The sequence below is a fragment of the Entamoeba histolytica genome, genomic scaffold (assembly GCF_000208925.1).
Source record: "Entamoeba histolytica HM-1:IMSS scf_1104750518365 genomic scaffold, whole genome shotgun sequence".
NCBI classification, from domain to species: Eukaryota; Evosea; order Mastigamoebida; family Endamoebidae; genus Entamoeba; species Entamoeba histolytica.
In genome coordinates this window covers 55,974-72,538 of record NW_001914918.1, presented here as the reverse complement: position 1 = coordinate 72,538, position 16,565 = coordinate 55,974, and the positions used below count along the sequence as shown (strand labels likewise).

The 16,565-nt window shown below is 23.5% G+C and overlaps 2 protein-coding genes across 2 annotated transcripts, besides 2 other annotated features; both read right to left on the bottom strand.

The window, feature by feature from the left end:
• Positions 1-3,070: 3,070 nt before the first annotated feature.
• Positions 3,071-3,118: a repeat region.
• A 1,166-nt stretch (positions 3,119-4,284) lies between these two features.
• Positions 4,285-9,050: a repeat region.
• A 1,230-nt stretch (positions 9,051-10,280) lies between these two features.
• Positions 10,281-13,229, bottom strand: EHI_135220 (phospholipid-transporting P-type ATPase, putative; the record flags this gene model as incomplete). The annotated part of the gene is made up of 1 exon (XM_644653.1): positions 10,281-13,229. The coding sequence occupies one exon, from the start codon at positions 13,227-13,229 to the stop codon at positions 10,281-10,283; it is 2,949 nt and encodes a 982-aa protein (XP_649745.1).
• An 88-nt stretch (positions 13,230-13,317) lies between these two features.
• On the bottom strand, positions 13,318-16,539 carry EHI_135210 (vacular protein sorting 33A, putative; the record flags this gene model as incomplete). Its single annotated transcript, XM_644654.2, has 2 exons — positions 13,318-15,335; positions 15,570-16,539. The coding sequence occupies 2 exons, from the start codon at positions 16,537-16,539 to the stop codon at positions 13,318-13,320; spliced, it is 2,988 nt and encodes a 995-aa protein (XP_649746.2).
• Positions 16,540-16,565: the final 26 nt, after the last annotated feature.

Genomic DNA, 16,565 nt, shown 5'->3' with positions numbered 1-16,565 from the left:
TATTCTTCATTCTTTTATTTAAATCAAATTGAATTGATCTCCTTTTATTTTTCATCCTTCACTTATTCTCATTGATTTATCATTTATTTCTTATTTAATGAATGATTATTTCATTATTATTATATTGTTATATATAATTTCATTTATTGTTAATATCATTTATATCATTTTCTTTTATTATTATTATTTCATATTATTTTATTTCATTCTTTCTGTTATTATTTATTATATTTCTTATTAAATTACTTCATCATAATCAATTATTATTTGATATTTCATTATTTGATTTTGTATTAATGTTTGTGTGTTGTTTCTGATTTTCATTATTCATTTCTCATTCATTTTCATTTAATAAAATAGAAGAATAAAAATAATGAAAGAAGATAAATAAAATAAGAATAAAATAAGATAAAATCAATGATATTGTTATTATATTATTATGTTATTTTAGTTTTGATTTTATATTTATTATTTTATTTTTATCTTTTATAATCATCATTCATTTCTTCTTTTTGTCTTTTCCTCTTTTCTAAACATCACTGAATTTATTCTATTTCTTTCCATTTCATTCTATTTTCTTTATTCTTTTTGTTATTTTATTTAGTTCATCTTTTATCATTTGTTATTTCTTGTTTGTTGTATATTTTATTATTATTATTTATTTTATGTTGTGTTATTCTTATTTATCTTTCTTATTATGTTTTGTTTATTATTGTTTAAATAGAAAATAAGAATGAATAAAGAATAAGAAATAACATAAATATGTTGATGTATTTTATCATTTCTTTATTTGTTTATTATTATTTCTATTATCTTATTCATTTGATTCATAATGAATTAATTCAATGAAATAATACAAATAAATTGTTTATTCATTTTATCTTATTTTTATTTCTTTTCTTATTTATTAAAAACACCATCATTGTGTATGAATATTTCATTAAATGAAATAAAATAAATCAACATTGAATTATGTCCATTTTTAATTCACCATTTCATTCATTGGCAGATGAACAAAATGTTCATCTTCTTCATTGATTTGTTTTTATTCTTTTTTATTTCATTTTCATTTATTCAAGATTGAATCATTTCATTTCAATTACTATGATTCGTTTTGGTGTGAAACCTTCTGGATGTTGTTTTCCACAAAGTGCATTTAATATTCCTTCATATTCAAATGAACGTTGAAAACAAGATGATTTTGTTTTATTATTTTCTTTATAAACAGCAATATCACCATAACATCCAAATCCAAACAAATAATTATCTGATTGATTAAATAAAATAAATGCATGTTGTGGTTCTTTAATATCAAATTTCTTCATTCCTTCAATTCTTCCATTTGATTCTAATGAAAATAAAAATGATTTTGAATCATATATATAATCATCAACTTTATCAATTTTAGAATTAACATATCCTCCAAATTTATTTCCATCTTCATCTTCAATAATAATTATTATATGTTCTTTATTCATTATTTTTTGATTAAATACTGATGTGTTTTTATTCCAATTATCTTTATCTGAATCAAATAGTATATTGTTTATTCTTTTTTCTGTCAATTCTTCTAGTTGTTTAATATACACCTTATACATTTTAATTTAATTTGATATTTATAAGTTCAAAATATGGATGTTTAAATAGTTATTACACGTTATTAACACATCAAATAAATTATTATTTTTATCACTAGTCTATTTTAAATAAATGTTATTTTTATCATTTTTACAATAACAATAAATATATAATAATATTAATAATATAATAATAATAAAATTATAATATTGTTATTTTCTATAATTAGTTTATTTTATTTTTAGTATTTTTTTATTTTTTTAAAAACAACAAAAAAAAATGAAGAGAAGAAAAATCAATTCTGTTTTATTTTTATTATTTCATCGTTTGTGATTTGAATTTTCATGTTTTATCAACAATTAATTCTAACAATTAAATTAATAAAGATAATAAATGATAAACAAAAATAAGATAATAAAATAAGAATAAGAAATAAAAGAGAAAAGAAATGATATAATTATTATAAATACATATGGAATAAAAATGAAATGAAAATGATAAAATTACATTAAATAACATAATAGAAATAATCAATATTTTAATAATTAAAATATTTAATATGAGAAAAACATCAATATTGTAAACACTTCTTTTTGTTTATTGAAGATAAAATAATAAATACCTTATTCATATTTCATTCTTTTATTTTGATTATTTAATAACATTATCATCATTCTAATTGATAATCCATGAATAAAAATATAATCATTGTGATTAAATAAAAATAATTGTTTAATAGAAATTAAAAATTAGAATAAATAAATATATTTCAAAAATTAGTGTAAAATTATTTATGCATTTTTTTATTCAATCATAACATTACAAATTTATTTTTATTTAATGATGTTTGTATTTCAAACCATTAAACAAAAACATCACGTTATGTTAAATTAACGATAAATTTATTCATTTATTTTTAAATATTTTCTATTTCCTTTTATTTCAAAAATACATTTTTATGTAAAATTAAATAAAAACAATAATAATAGAAATTATGTAATAATAAAATAATTAAAATAATGGTTATGTAACATTCGATAAAAATATTTTATTTTTAAAATATTTTGTTGTTTTTCATTTAAATAAAAATATAATGTGAAGGGTATTTTAAAAAAATGTAAAATTGTAGTTATTTATTTCAAATGAAATATTTTTAATATTAAATAAATAACTTCAATTCTTCAAATTGATAAATAATTGACATGTTTAATTGTTATTTAAAACGACTATCAACTAACAACAATCAATGAATATTAAATAAATTAAATTATTTATCATTTGAAATATAAGTGGTTGAAAATTATATATTGTAAATTCAAAATGAAGAAGAATGTTTTGAAAGAAAATAATGACACAAAAACAGAAACTAAAGAAACGAAATGAACGTAATGAGAAAGGGATAAATGAGATATATTTATTATTGATGCATATGTGTTACAAGACACAGAAGAATAGAAAATATATGAATAAATAGTGTTGATTATACTAAATAAATTAAATTAAGGTTTAATAATTTTTAACCTATTGTTCATGTGAGAATAATAGTGTTGAATATATTAAAAAAAAGAATAAAAAGAATTTTAAATAATTAATATTGTTTTGAATTTCAATCAAGGTTTTCATAAAATAATATAACAATGAATAAAATGATATAGAATGCCTTTTCCAATATTAGACATTTAAAGACATGTTTGTATCGTGTTGATTAAATACTAATGTTATATTTATAAAGAAGTTCATGAAGAAAAGAAGAAAATAAAAGTAAATAAATAACACAAAAAGTTGTTGGAATTTTTTATTAGAATAACTGGAAAATAATAAATTTCTAATATAATTTAATGAATCAAAAATTTCATCTTGTTCTGATAATATATAAAGATAAAATGCAATTATAATGTTGATTATATTTGCAATGTCATTAATACCAATTAATGTAGAAAAATGAAAAAAGAGATGCTGATTATCATAGTATTACTGAAGAAAAAGATAGAAAAGAACAAAACATTAAATAAGAAAAGCATACCCAAATAAATAAAAATAAAGAAATTGCAAAGAAATAAAAGAATGAAATATATAGAATAAATCAGTTATAATGATTGTGAAATTGAAAGAATTGAGACTAAATAAATTATTCTTCTTAAAAATTAACAACAAGAAGAAAGAAGTGAAAGAAATAAATAGAAAATAAAATTACCAAAATATTTGTGTTTATAAAAGAAGGTGTTGAATTTATTGATAAAAAGGAACTAGAAAATATTTTATCAGTAATATTTATCATAAAGAAGAAACGTTTAAAAGATAATAAATATGTATAATTATTGAACGTCATCAAAAAGACAATAAGGTTATATTTATACAATACAATTTAATGAAGTAATTTAAAAACATTAAATAAACTAAATGAATTTTTATTTGAATTTATTTTCAATAAGTTAATATAAAATATGATAGTTTATATTTTAAATAAATAATAATTTAAATAAAATGAATAATAAATGAAATAATTAATTAATTTATGAAATATGAAAATTAAATAATATTTTATTCATTGAAACACGGATTATTTATCATTATTCATATTTCATTTTATTTAAATTGAATTATTCTCATTAATATTCATTTCATTATATATTAATATTGGTTATTAATTAATTTGAAAATACAACAAAGAATCATTCTTTCTTATTTATTATTATCATTTCAAAGAGATCCTTTTCCAATGCAAGATATACAACAACTTTTATTGCCATTGTTATGGAGTAATGCCTTGTCGTCTTGCAAAGAAAACCAAACAAGACATAGAAATACAAGGTTTAATGTCAATAACAACAATAAAAGATATTCCAATTATAATAAAAGATATCACAATTATGATAAATGAAATACTAAGAGAAAAGGGTGTTAAAAAACAACAAAGACAAAGAAGAACGAATAAGAAACAGGATAAATACTGGAATAATAATGAATATACAAACAATAGACATATATGGCTAACAATAAAAGAGATACATGAAAGAATAAAAGGAATAACAAGTAAATGGGAAAAAGGAGAATATTCAGAAATACTTAAAAAATACGAAGGTAAAAGGAAAAGATGGTATGACATTCTCCAAGAAGTATATTCAATTAGAAAGAAAAAGAGAATTGGAAAAATGCAAGAAGAATTTAAGGAAAGAACAAAAGGATGGGAAGAAGAAGACATCCAAGCAATCGAAACAGAAATCAAAAGTAGAAATCCAATCAAAGAATTACAAAAAATTGTAAAATGGCTAAAATAATAAATGAAACAGAAAAAGAAAGAAAAACACAAGAAGAAAACGAAGAAGAAACAAAGAATGAAGAGGAAAATTATAAAGAAAAAGAAGAAATTAAAATACTTCAAAAACAGATTAAAAGATTAGAAGAAGAAATTAAAGGATATCAAGCAAAAAGAAAGGAAGAAGAACAAGCCATCTCAGAATAAATGATAGAAAAAGCAAAAGAAATAGTCAGAAAAGAATTTGAGAAAGAAATAGAAAATATGAAAAAAGAAATCAAGAAAGTTCAAACGAATTATAATGAAAAGAAGAAAGAAAATGAAAAACTAACAGAAGAAAACATAAAATTACAAGGTGAAATAAATGAGATAGAAGGAAGGAAAATCATGGAAATGAATAACAAAGAAGAAACCATTCGAAGTCTAAAATCCACTAAAGGGAAGTTACAGAAGGAAAAGGATGAACAAAAGGAGAAAACAGAAGAGCTGAAGAAAAAAGGAGAAATACTGGAGAAGAAGAATAGTGTGTTAGAGGAAAAAGCAGAAGTACTAGAGAAGAAAGTTGAGAAGCTGAAAAGTGAACTAAGAGATAAAGAAAAACAAATCTCTGAAATTCAACAAGCAGCAATAATAAGTCAAGAAATTGCAGAAATAACAAGAGAAGAATTAGATAATACACAAAAAGAAAATGAAGCACAAAAACAAATAATATCAAAACAACAAGATGATATTGAAAATTTTATCTCACAGAAGGAACTAGAGAAGAAGAAAACGATGCCGCTTGTGATAAATGCACAACCAGTATTGAGGAAAACATCATCAGGAACGATGAAGATGAACGAAATTACTCCTATGAAAAAGACAGAAGTGGAAATCGAAGAGGAAAGCACTGATTGTCAAAAACAAGAGATGATAATCAGACAAGAAATACAACAAAACAAAGAAATAGAATTTTAATTGAAGTATTGTATTGTTTTGCAATTAATTGGTTAAATAAGAAATTATACAAGAAAATAAGAAATGAACAAATAGAAAGTATAATAAAAGCAATAAACATCAATGTAAATAATGAAAATGAATATATTAAATATATTAAAAAATGTCACATAAAATAAAAGAAAACATTAAACGGTACATTAAAATGAAAGTAAATGATATAATAGAAGGAAGAGTAGAGTGTGATTCAATAATAAAAAACATCATATTAAAGAATAACTCTACAGAAATTGATGAATAATACCTTAACACTCTCATCAATAAAATGAAAGAAATGAAAATAGAAAAATGTACAAACATTAATTACTACTGGAAAAGAAAAGAAGCTGACGAATTAATAACGGAAATTAATAATAGATGGGTATGGTCAGGAAGCAGAATGCAGGATCTGCAAGATGATATGAATATTTCAATGACTATTCACCTCTATCTCCAAAATAAAATAATAAGAGATAAATTTGATGAAATAAAAGAAATATAAAGAAAATTAACAGAATAGAAGATTTAGTCAATGAAATTGTACAGAATAAAGTGCAACATGAAATTAAATGAACATGATGAAGAAGGAATAAAAGTTAAAGCACTAGAAAGAATAAAATACCTAAAATATATGATGAGAATGATAAAAGAAAGAATTAAATTTAATAAGGAAGAAAGGGTCAGAATCAATACAAATAAAATCATGTTTGATTCTAACAAGAAAATTAGAATAAGGAAGAAACAAAAAATGAAATATACCCAAATAACGATATTACTTTAGAATATTGGAAATCGTTATATGAAACACATGTGATATTAAATAAAGAAAATTGGAAAATAAAACAAATCACCTCGTGGAATAAAAGATATAGAAATTATGATAATGTCATTATAACAATAAATGAATTAAATTCAAGTATAATGAGAATAAGTAACTGGAAAGCACCAGGAATAGACACAATATATTTGTATTATTGGAAAATGATGTCATCATCAAGAGAAATCATTCTCAGTATCTTTAATGAATGGTTGAACTTCCCTGAAAACATCAAATTAGACATGATAAGTGGAAGAACTTTATTAATCCACAAAGTGATATGAATAATGTCACTAATTATTATCATATCAGTTGTACAAATGTAATTATGAAAGTATTTACCTCAATATTAAAAGAAAAGATTCACAGAAGACTTAACATGAATAATGAATCATTGAAAATTAGTAAAAATCAACTGGGATGTAAATTACAATCTTTAGCTGCTAAAGAAGGAATAATTAATAGTTATATGTTAAAGCAGCAAAAAGAATAGAAATACCCAAAATATGTGAAGTCATATTATGACATTAAAAAAGCATATGACACAGTAAACCACAAATGGGTAATTGAATCATTAAAGTATTTTAATTATGAGTTTGTCATCATTGACATTATTGAAAGTATGATGACTAGATGGAAGATATTCATCGGTTATAAATTTAATGAATATCTAGGTAATATTAAATTAAATAGAGGAATTTTACAAGGTGATTCCTTATCAAATCTACTCTTCATCATTCAGATGAATGTAATTTCTCAAATCATCGAAGAGAAATTCCCAAAATCAAATCACACATTATATATGGATGATTTGAGAATAATGACAGAAAATAGTGAAGAAATGGGAATGATCCACAACGAAATTAAGGAAATAATAAGTGGAATAGGGATGGAAATGAATGAGAAAAAGTCAGGAATGGTATTAAAAAACATTAAAGAAATACCAAATGGAATGCAAAACATCCCCGTAATTGAAGGTGAGGACTTGTATAAATACTTAGGAATATGGCAGTCCGACGAAATTGATGATACCTTCAATTGTAAATCCATCAAAGAAAAAATGAATCAGAAGATGGAAGAAATAAACACTGATGAAAGTAGTAATAGAAGATATATTACTAGAATAAACAATGAAGTAATCCCTATCTTCAGATATTCAGTATCAGCTGTAAATTGGAAAATCACTTAGATAAAATTGATTTGGAGATAAGAAAATACTTAAGAAAGGCAAAATACATTGGTGCCGGAAACTCCAAAGATAGGTTGTATGTCCCTCTAGAAGAAATGGGTGAAGGATTAATAAACATAAATGAAGAATGTGTTATTGAATTACTAAGAACAGTGATGTACTACTGTACCAGAGAAAGTGAAATTGGAGATAACATATTAGATAGATGGTACAGTAAGAAGGGAATATGGAATAGAATTAAAAAACATTAATTCATAAAATAAATGAAACAAAAATAGAAGAAATAATAAATGAATTTATTGAAAAGAAAAAAGAAAAAGAAGTAGTAGTAGAAATAAAAAAATTATTGACAATACATCAAAAAATGGAAATGTCATCAAATAAGTGGATATTTCAGAAGATAGTTTGAGTCAAAATGAGTAGATTAAACTACTACAGTGAAAGCATGGAAGTCCATCAATATTAAAAAGAATGCATTCCTTCAATTAACTAAAATGCAAGATGGAGCAATATTTTGTGGGTATAAAAAAGCAAAAATAATGAAAAATGAAAGACTGAAATACTGCCCACTATGTAAAGACAAGATAGCTACAGTAGAACACATTCTACTATCTTGTATTTATCATAAAAAATCACAAATGGAAAAACATGACAATATAGGTATTATAATATTGATTAATAAGAAAATATACATGAAATAATCAATATAAAAAACCTCCATATGAAACAATGTTCCAATATAAAGACATCACTATGATATTTAACAAACAAATAATGCATAAAAGTGATGGACAATATCACAAAATACCAGATATATGTATTAGATAAAAAGAATAAAACTTGTTTATTATTTGATATGACTATTGTGGCTGATCACAATATTAATTAAGCCTATTTGAAGAAAAGAAATAAGTATAAGGAATTAAAGAATAGGCTAATGAAAATAGAAAAATTAAAAGATGTCAAAATAAATCCAGTAGTAATATCAATAAATGGATTAATGAATAAAGAAAGTAATAAATTAATTAAAGAAATAAAAAATGAGATTGACATCAAAAAAGAAGTAAAAAACATTGTAATAAAAAACATGATGGATGTCATGGAATACTGCGGAGATCACAACCAAACATACTCCACATAGCTACAAGAAGAAGAAGACGAAGAGACAGGATTAGTCTCCCCTGAGCCAGGAAGAATAGAAGCTAGTTCTATTAATATTTAATTAATTGCTTTTTTATTTTTGTCATTCATATTGTTATTGTTATGCCATTTAATGGTATTGACATTCATTCTTTTATATGATGTTGAGCCTCTATGTTGTAGTTACTTTTCTTTTCACTACACAATGACACACTCAATAACCATTACAATAATAATTGTTGTATGTTCTGAATTGGAACAGAATCTAATTATTATGAAAATTAATTAAAAACAAAGAAAAAGAATATTGAGTAATCAACAAATAAATTAAAGCATGTACTACTCCATAAAATTTGTGGTTAACAAATACAAATTAATTTAATAAAGAGAATGATTTTTGAATAAGATGATGTAGTTCTATTAAAATAGGTTTTAGTTGTTGTTTAGTTGTTGTAGAACCAATTTGGTATTGGAAATAACATTCTTGATAAGCACTATTTAGTTGTTGTAAACCAGTTTTTGTGAAAGTCATATTATTACTTTCTTCTTCGTTGGTTAATTCTTTATCATCTTCTGAAAAAGACTCTTCAATAATGGTTGTTCCAAAACCTGATAAATCCATTTAACTTAATGATAGATACTACTTCCTTACAATGATTTAGTTCTCACTAACTTTTCTTAATTCCACTGTTCAAACTTTGAAATTTCTTACTTGTAAATTTCTTAAATGTCCTGATTTTTTTATCATAAAACAAATATCTTTTATTAAGATTTTTCATTCAAAGTTGGTTGATAATATTTATTTTTTTCTTTTTGTTTTTTCTAAATACAAATTTTTTTTTTATTATTAATTTATTAGAAATATAGTATTTTTCTCTGTTTTCAAGTTATCCAAACATAAAAAAAATGCTTTTGAAGAAAGAGTTGAAGTTTGCATTTTTTTTCAGTTTAATTGAATATTATTTTATGAATAATAAATAAATTTTTTTTCATGAAAAGTAACAAATAATAAAAATATAATATTCTTTATGATAAATAGTATTTATTTTATTTCTCTAAATTGAGATGAAAGTTCTACAAAAGAAATATGAATATTAAACCAAAGTAGAACAATCGAATTAATTCAATAACACTAAAAATACCACTAATCATTTTTTTAAATTATTTTCCAATATTTTCTTCCAAGAATAACAAATTTGAATCTAATAATATTATTATTCATTACGTAATACTTATTTTATTAGTATTGTTTGTAACGATTAAACTTGTTATTCATAATATGACTCCAAAACAAAAAAAAAGAAAAGTGTTGTGATATAACTTTTCTAATCTTCTTTAACCTTATAGAATTGAGAAGATATTTTCATGAAAAGTGTCATAATTTGAGCATTAAGGAATTTTATTTCTTCATTTTGTTTTTTAATATCTTCAAGACAACGAAGAAAAGTTGGTTTAACTAATGGAACACAAATAATATATAATAAAACAATCCAGAATCGTGGTAAAGAACAAAGATTGAATGCCAACATATACACAGATTCTCCCATAGAAATAAACTTAAAGCCACCAACAAATCCATAAAAAACATACCACCCAAAGAATAATAATATTGATAAAATCATTGATATATAAAATGGCCATACAAAAGTATGAGAATGTGTTGCAAGATGAAAACATGAGACTATAACAATAGCACCATAAATAGTAAATCCAAGTCCATCCATCCCAATCTCTCCAAACCCAATATCTCCACTTAATAAATATTTTCCACAAAAGAATATTATCATTGATTCTATTACTCCGTCAATAAACCATAATAATACTGTTTTTAAAGTATATATAGAATTTACAGTTAAATATAATTCCGGTCTACTTATTAATTCATATGAAGTATAGTCTTTATCAAATGTAGCAACAACCATTGGTAATAATATTGAAAATAAAATATTAAACATTACCAAACTCCATCTTTCGTATATAGAAGTTCCTGAAAACCCAGAAAAGAATGCAAAATAAAATTGTGTAATAAATAATAATATACTCCTATATAATGTGTGTGATGTAAATATCCCAATTCTATTAAATGAATACCTTCCATGAACTAATAATAACTTAACAATATCTCTAAATTTTTCAATGGAAAAATCAGCTGCTCTTGCAGCTGACATTCCTTCTTTACCTGTAATTCCTATTCCAACATTTGCTGTTCTAATCATAGAAACATCATTACAACCATCTCCAATACTTAATGTAGAAATCATTGTTTCTTGTTGATGAAGATAATTATTAATAACATTAACAACATTAGATTTATCATTAGGCGTACACCTATATACACAAACCCCAGAAGATGAAATTATTTTTTTAATAATTTCTTCTTTATTATTCTTAAGCATTAAACTCATTTCCTTTCCACTTATTATAAATTCATTTTCTTCTTCTTTCTTACTTAGTATATGTGCATTTCTTGCAATTGTAATAGCTGTTTCTTTCATATCACCAGTAAGCATACTAATAACAATTCCTGCTTTCTTTAATATTTCAATACTTTCTATAACTCCTTCTTGTAGTTCATCTTCAACAGCAGTACATCCTAATATTATTAATTCCTTTTCTAAACTTTCCATTTTTCCAGTTTCATTAATTTTATTAATATTTTGTATTTCTTCTTTCTTTAATTCTCTACCAGCAATAACTAATATTCTCAAACCTTCTTCTGCATATTCTTTACATTTCTTTTCAATTTTTTCATTTTTGTCTTGGCAATTTCTTTGAACAATTCCATTAGCTCCTTTCATAAATATCCATCCTTTATCGTTCTGTATTAATACAACTGACATTCTTTTTCTTTCAGAACTAAATGGAATTATATAATATTTAAATATTCCTTCACTTGTTATTATTTCTTCTGAAGTTCTTTCTTTAAATTCTATTCCAAATTCTTTTGCGACATTAACTAATATTTCTTCATCAGCTGATGAAGCACTATATCCTTTATCAGTTTTATCAGCTGTATGACATGTTGATAAACATCTTAAGAACCATTGTTCTTTTTGATTAGCATTATCAAAAGAAAATGAAGTAGTAAATTCATTACCATCAATAAAGCATTTCTTAAATCTCATTTCATTTTTTGTTAATGTTCCTGTTTTATCAGCAAATATAAATTTAACTGTTCCAAGTTCTTCAACTAAATTTGTATTTCTACATCTTGCATTTACTGAATGTTTAATATCTTCATCATTTTCAATAAAGAATGCTTGAATTAATTTAATAATTTCAAGACACACATATAATGAAATTGGTACAAGATTATTATAAAGAATTATAAATGTAAAAAATATCCAAAAGTATGACAATTTATCATTCGTTCCATCATCATTAAGATACCATAATTCAAATTCCCAATTCCATTTAAAAAACCCAATTGTACTAATACTTGATAATATAATTGCTAAAGTAAACATTACTAAAACAAGTTTATTTGTTTGTAATTCCATTCTTGATCTTTTTAAAGTAGCATCTTTTCCATTTAATATTTGTTTTGTTTCACTTCCTACATACAAACAAATCATTTCAATTTCAGCTACTCTTTTTAATTTACTTCCTCTTAATAAACATTGTTTTTCATTTAACCGTTCTACATCATTAAACTTATTAACAACCATTCCTTCAAACTTAGTTAATTCTAAAGAAGGATCATTATAATAAATATCTATTTTTTCATCTAACTCTTTTGATTCTTTAAATATACTACAACAATATTTACTCTTTAAATTAGTTTCTCCATCTAATTGACTTGTTTCTACAAATAATTCACCATTTTTATTACTACTTGATATTACAATACCATCACATGGAATAGTTTCTTCTTTTTTAATAATTAAATGATCTCCAACAGCAACGTCTTTCCATTTTATTTCAATGACCTCATTATTTGTAATTTTTCTCAGTGTTGTTCTGTTATTTTCTCTTTGATCATCTCTATGTCTTCTAAGGTCTTCATAAATCTCTTTTATCCCAGAAAATATTAACACAACACAAAGAGGAAATAAAGTAGTATATCTCCCTGTTGGTGATAGTCCTGGAATTAATTGTAAACAAGAAATAAACAAGAAATAAACATTTGCTAATTTTCTAAATTGTTCATATAAAAAATATGGAATAAAACTATAAATTGTATATTTTGATGTATGAATACCATTAGATAATGTCTCATTTCTATTTCCATTATGAAGAATTCTTTGAAATTGATGTGATGGTTCAAATGACATTTAAAATTTGCTTCTTATTTTTAAGTTTAGTTTATTATTAAAAAAAAACCCTAAAACAACACTTTATTTGTGTGAAAAATTTTTAATTTCAATTGAATATTCTCATTTCTTTTTCAGCTGATTGAATGAATTGGTTAATCATAGAATTATTCTTACGAATAATATGAGTTGAACCAATAATTATTGGCCTTCCAAGTTTTTGTGATAAACTTCTTAAACTAGCAATTTCACCAAATGTAATTCCTCCAACAACAAATACAACAATTTTCTTTGAACCTCCTTCAATTGTTTCTTTAATATTAGTGATTTTCATTTGTTCTTCTTCTGTTAAAATATCATTTAAATTTTTAGAAGTTAATTTACTAACTCCTTTTAATGCAGCTCCAAGAACACCTTTTTGATTAGAAGACTCTTCAGTTTCTTGAGGACAAATAATATTTTCTAATGACTTTACTATTAATGGAGTATAACCTCCATAAAAACTTGACCCATTTTCTTTTTCATATAATTTTAATGCTGAATTTAAAGCAGTAAAGGTTCTTGATTTCTCTCCTGTTTTCTTTAATATTCCAGCCATTTCCATTTTTGACCAAATGTTTAATTCTTCAATTCCACAATATTGAATAAAGAACTTCTTTATTTCATCATATAAATCAGGTTTAATACCATCATACCCAGCACATAATATTGCTAATTGTTTTAATGCTTCTTCATGTTTTCCAAGTAATAATAATTCTTCTATTGGACCAGCAAGGTCTTGTTTAAATAATCCAGCAATTTGTTTAGCTGAAGAAAATACATAATCAAAAAATTGGAATTGTTTTTCTTGTAATTCTAAATTATCATAAGTATTAACATATGAAATAATTGATTGATGAATTTGTGGATGTATTGTAGCAAATGCTAAACACATATTAAAATGTGTTGTCATTTCTAATTTCTTAGAAATAGATTTTTCTTGTTGAGTAAGTTCTTGTAACTCTTTTGTTGCTTTAATTTTATCATTTAATACTGTTCGAATATCATTGAAATTAGCTTTACTAATTTCATTATACCAATTACCATGTAATGTAATAAATGCATTTTTCTTTTCACTAAGTACTTTATAAGCAACATCTGAGTCTTTTGAACTTCCAAAAACTTTATCATATATACTTAAATTTACATTAACAGTAGTACAATCATCATTTATTCCATATACTTCATCAATTAATGATTCATAATTATTAGCAATTAATTCAGGAGTTAATAAATCAAATGTTCTATCAACAATATAAACAAAATCTACTTCTTTATTAAATTCATTATTTGGTCGTTTAATATTCATCATCTCAGCAAGTTGATGTGAGTATTGTCCACGACTAAATACCTTTGGAAAATAACCAAATCGTTTTTGGAATGTATTTAATGATGAATAAATTTCATTCAATATTCCAACATCTCGTTCACCAAATAATCGTACAAATGCATTATCATCTTGTAAACTGAAGACATCATCTTGAATAACTGCAACAGGAATATCTATTTTACCTAATCTAAATGATGTCTTAAAAGGATCCAATAATTTACCATCAAATGGTGTAAATTTAGGCATTCTGAAAAAGAAAAAATTTTCTGGTGTCATTACATATGAATCATTTGCTATTTCATTAAATTTCTCCAAGGATTTATTCATAAAGTTTAATGCATGAGTTGCTGCTTCTATTGTTGATTCAACAATAACAAAATATGCTAATGTCTTTCTAAAAAATGCTCGTGTGAAACTTTCAACATTATAATCTTCATAGCATATCATATCAGTAATATTGTAATTATCATCTTGAAGGTATTGACCACCAATAAGTTCCATCATCATAAAAGAGTGTCTATCACAAACTATAATTTTTTTCTTTGGGTGATTTAAGGGAAGTGTTTTAAGTAATGTTTCTGTTGTAAAATCTTGATAATTTTTAAGTAAGTCATTTGTTTGTGGTCGTGTAATAAGTTGTAGTGTTGGAAGAAAGATGGTTTGAAAGTGAGTTCCTAATTTACTTTGAATACCTGTTTGTTGGGTTTTGACCTTTTGTTGTGCCATTAAGGATAATCTTCTTTTTCTAGATCTATTAACTAGTTTAATTATAATTTTAAGTATTATTTTTTTAAGAAGAGAAATTATTTTCAAGTTCAAAAGAAAAAGAAAAAAGAATAACACAAATTAAGTGAATTATTGTGTTAGTTAATGTGCAACTTCATATAGTAAAAAGCACAACATGCCAAAAACAATATAATAATTCCCAAAATGATAAATCCATCTAAAAGGTAAGTCATATTTAAAAAAAGAAAGAAAAAAAAAATACAAACATGGTTTATTTGTTATTGGTGTTACAACAAAATTATAATCTAAAGAAACTGTTGCTACTGTTTGTTTAAAATCAATAGTTGTAGCAGGAATAACAAATGAATGATGTTTTTTGATAGATAATACCTTATAATTTAATAAAGAAATTACAACTACTGTTCCATCTGAACATCCTACACTAGCTAATGTTCTTGCTCGTTCAGTAGCAATTGGAGAAGAAATTTGAGATTTACATAAGTATAAAGTTTTTTTTAATGTAAATGTGTATGAGTCAAGAACAAGTAAATATGATGGATTGGATTTTTTCATTAGTCCAAGAATTGCTTCATCTCCATTATAACTAATTATACAACCCCAGAAAAGTGCATTATCCCATTTTTTATTTAAATCTTCAGGATAAATACTTTTTAACACCTCACCTGAATCAGTATCATAAACAGTTAATTTTCTATTATGAGACGTAACAAATAATCTATTCTTATGAGCTGAAATACACATACCATTAACATCTTTCCCTGTTTCTTTTTGTAATAATTTAACTAATTCTAATTTTTTATTCTCTAGATGATATTTTTGAATAACACCATTACTCCATCCAACAAACAATGATTGTGTTTTTTTTGTATATTTCATAACTTTAACTTCAATCATCTCATCTTCAGCATTTTCTACTTCTAATCCTTGTAACTTATTTTGAATTTCTAATTCTTCATTAGCAATATAAATATATTCATTAGCAGAATAAATAATAAGTCTTTTATCTGTTTCTTTTGGGTCTTTAATAGAAATGATACATGAAATTGATGAATCTCCTGTATCATAAAACTTTGGTTTTCCTCCAAGTTGTGGAATCTTCATTATACCATTTTTAATACCACTTTTACAACTTCCACCTCCACCTGCAGCAAAGTAATTTGTATTATCTCGAGTTAATGCAAATAATGGAATTTGACAATTAATACGTTCAGTCATGACAAATGTACTTTTAAGTTCTTTTT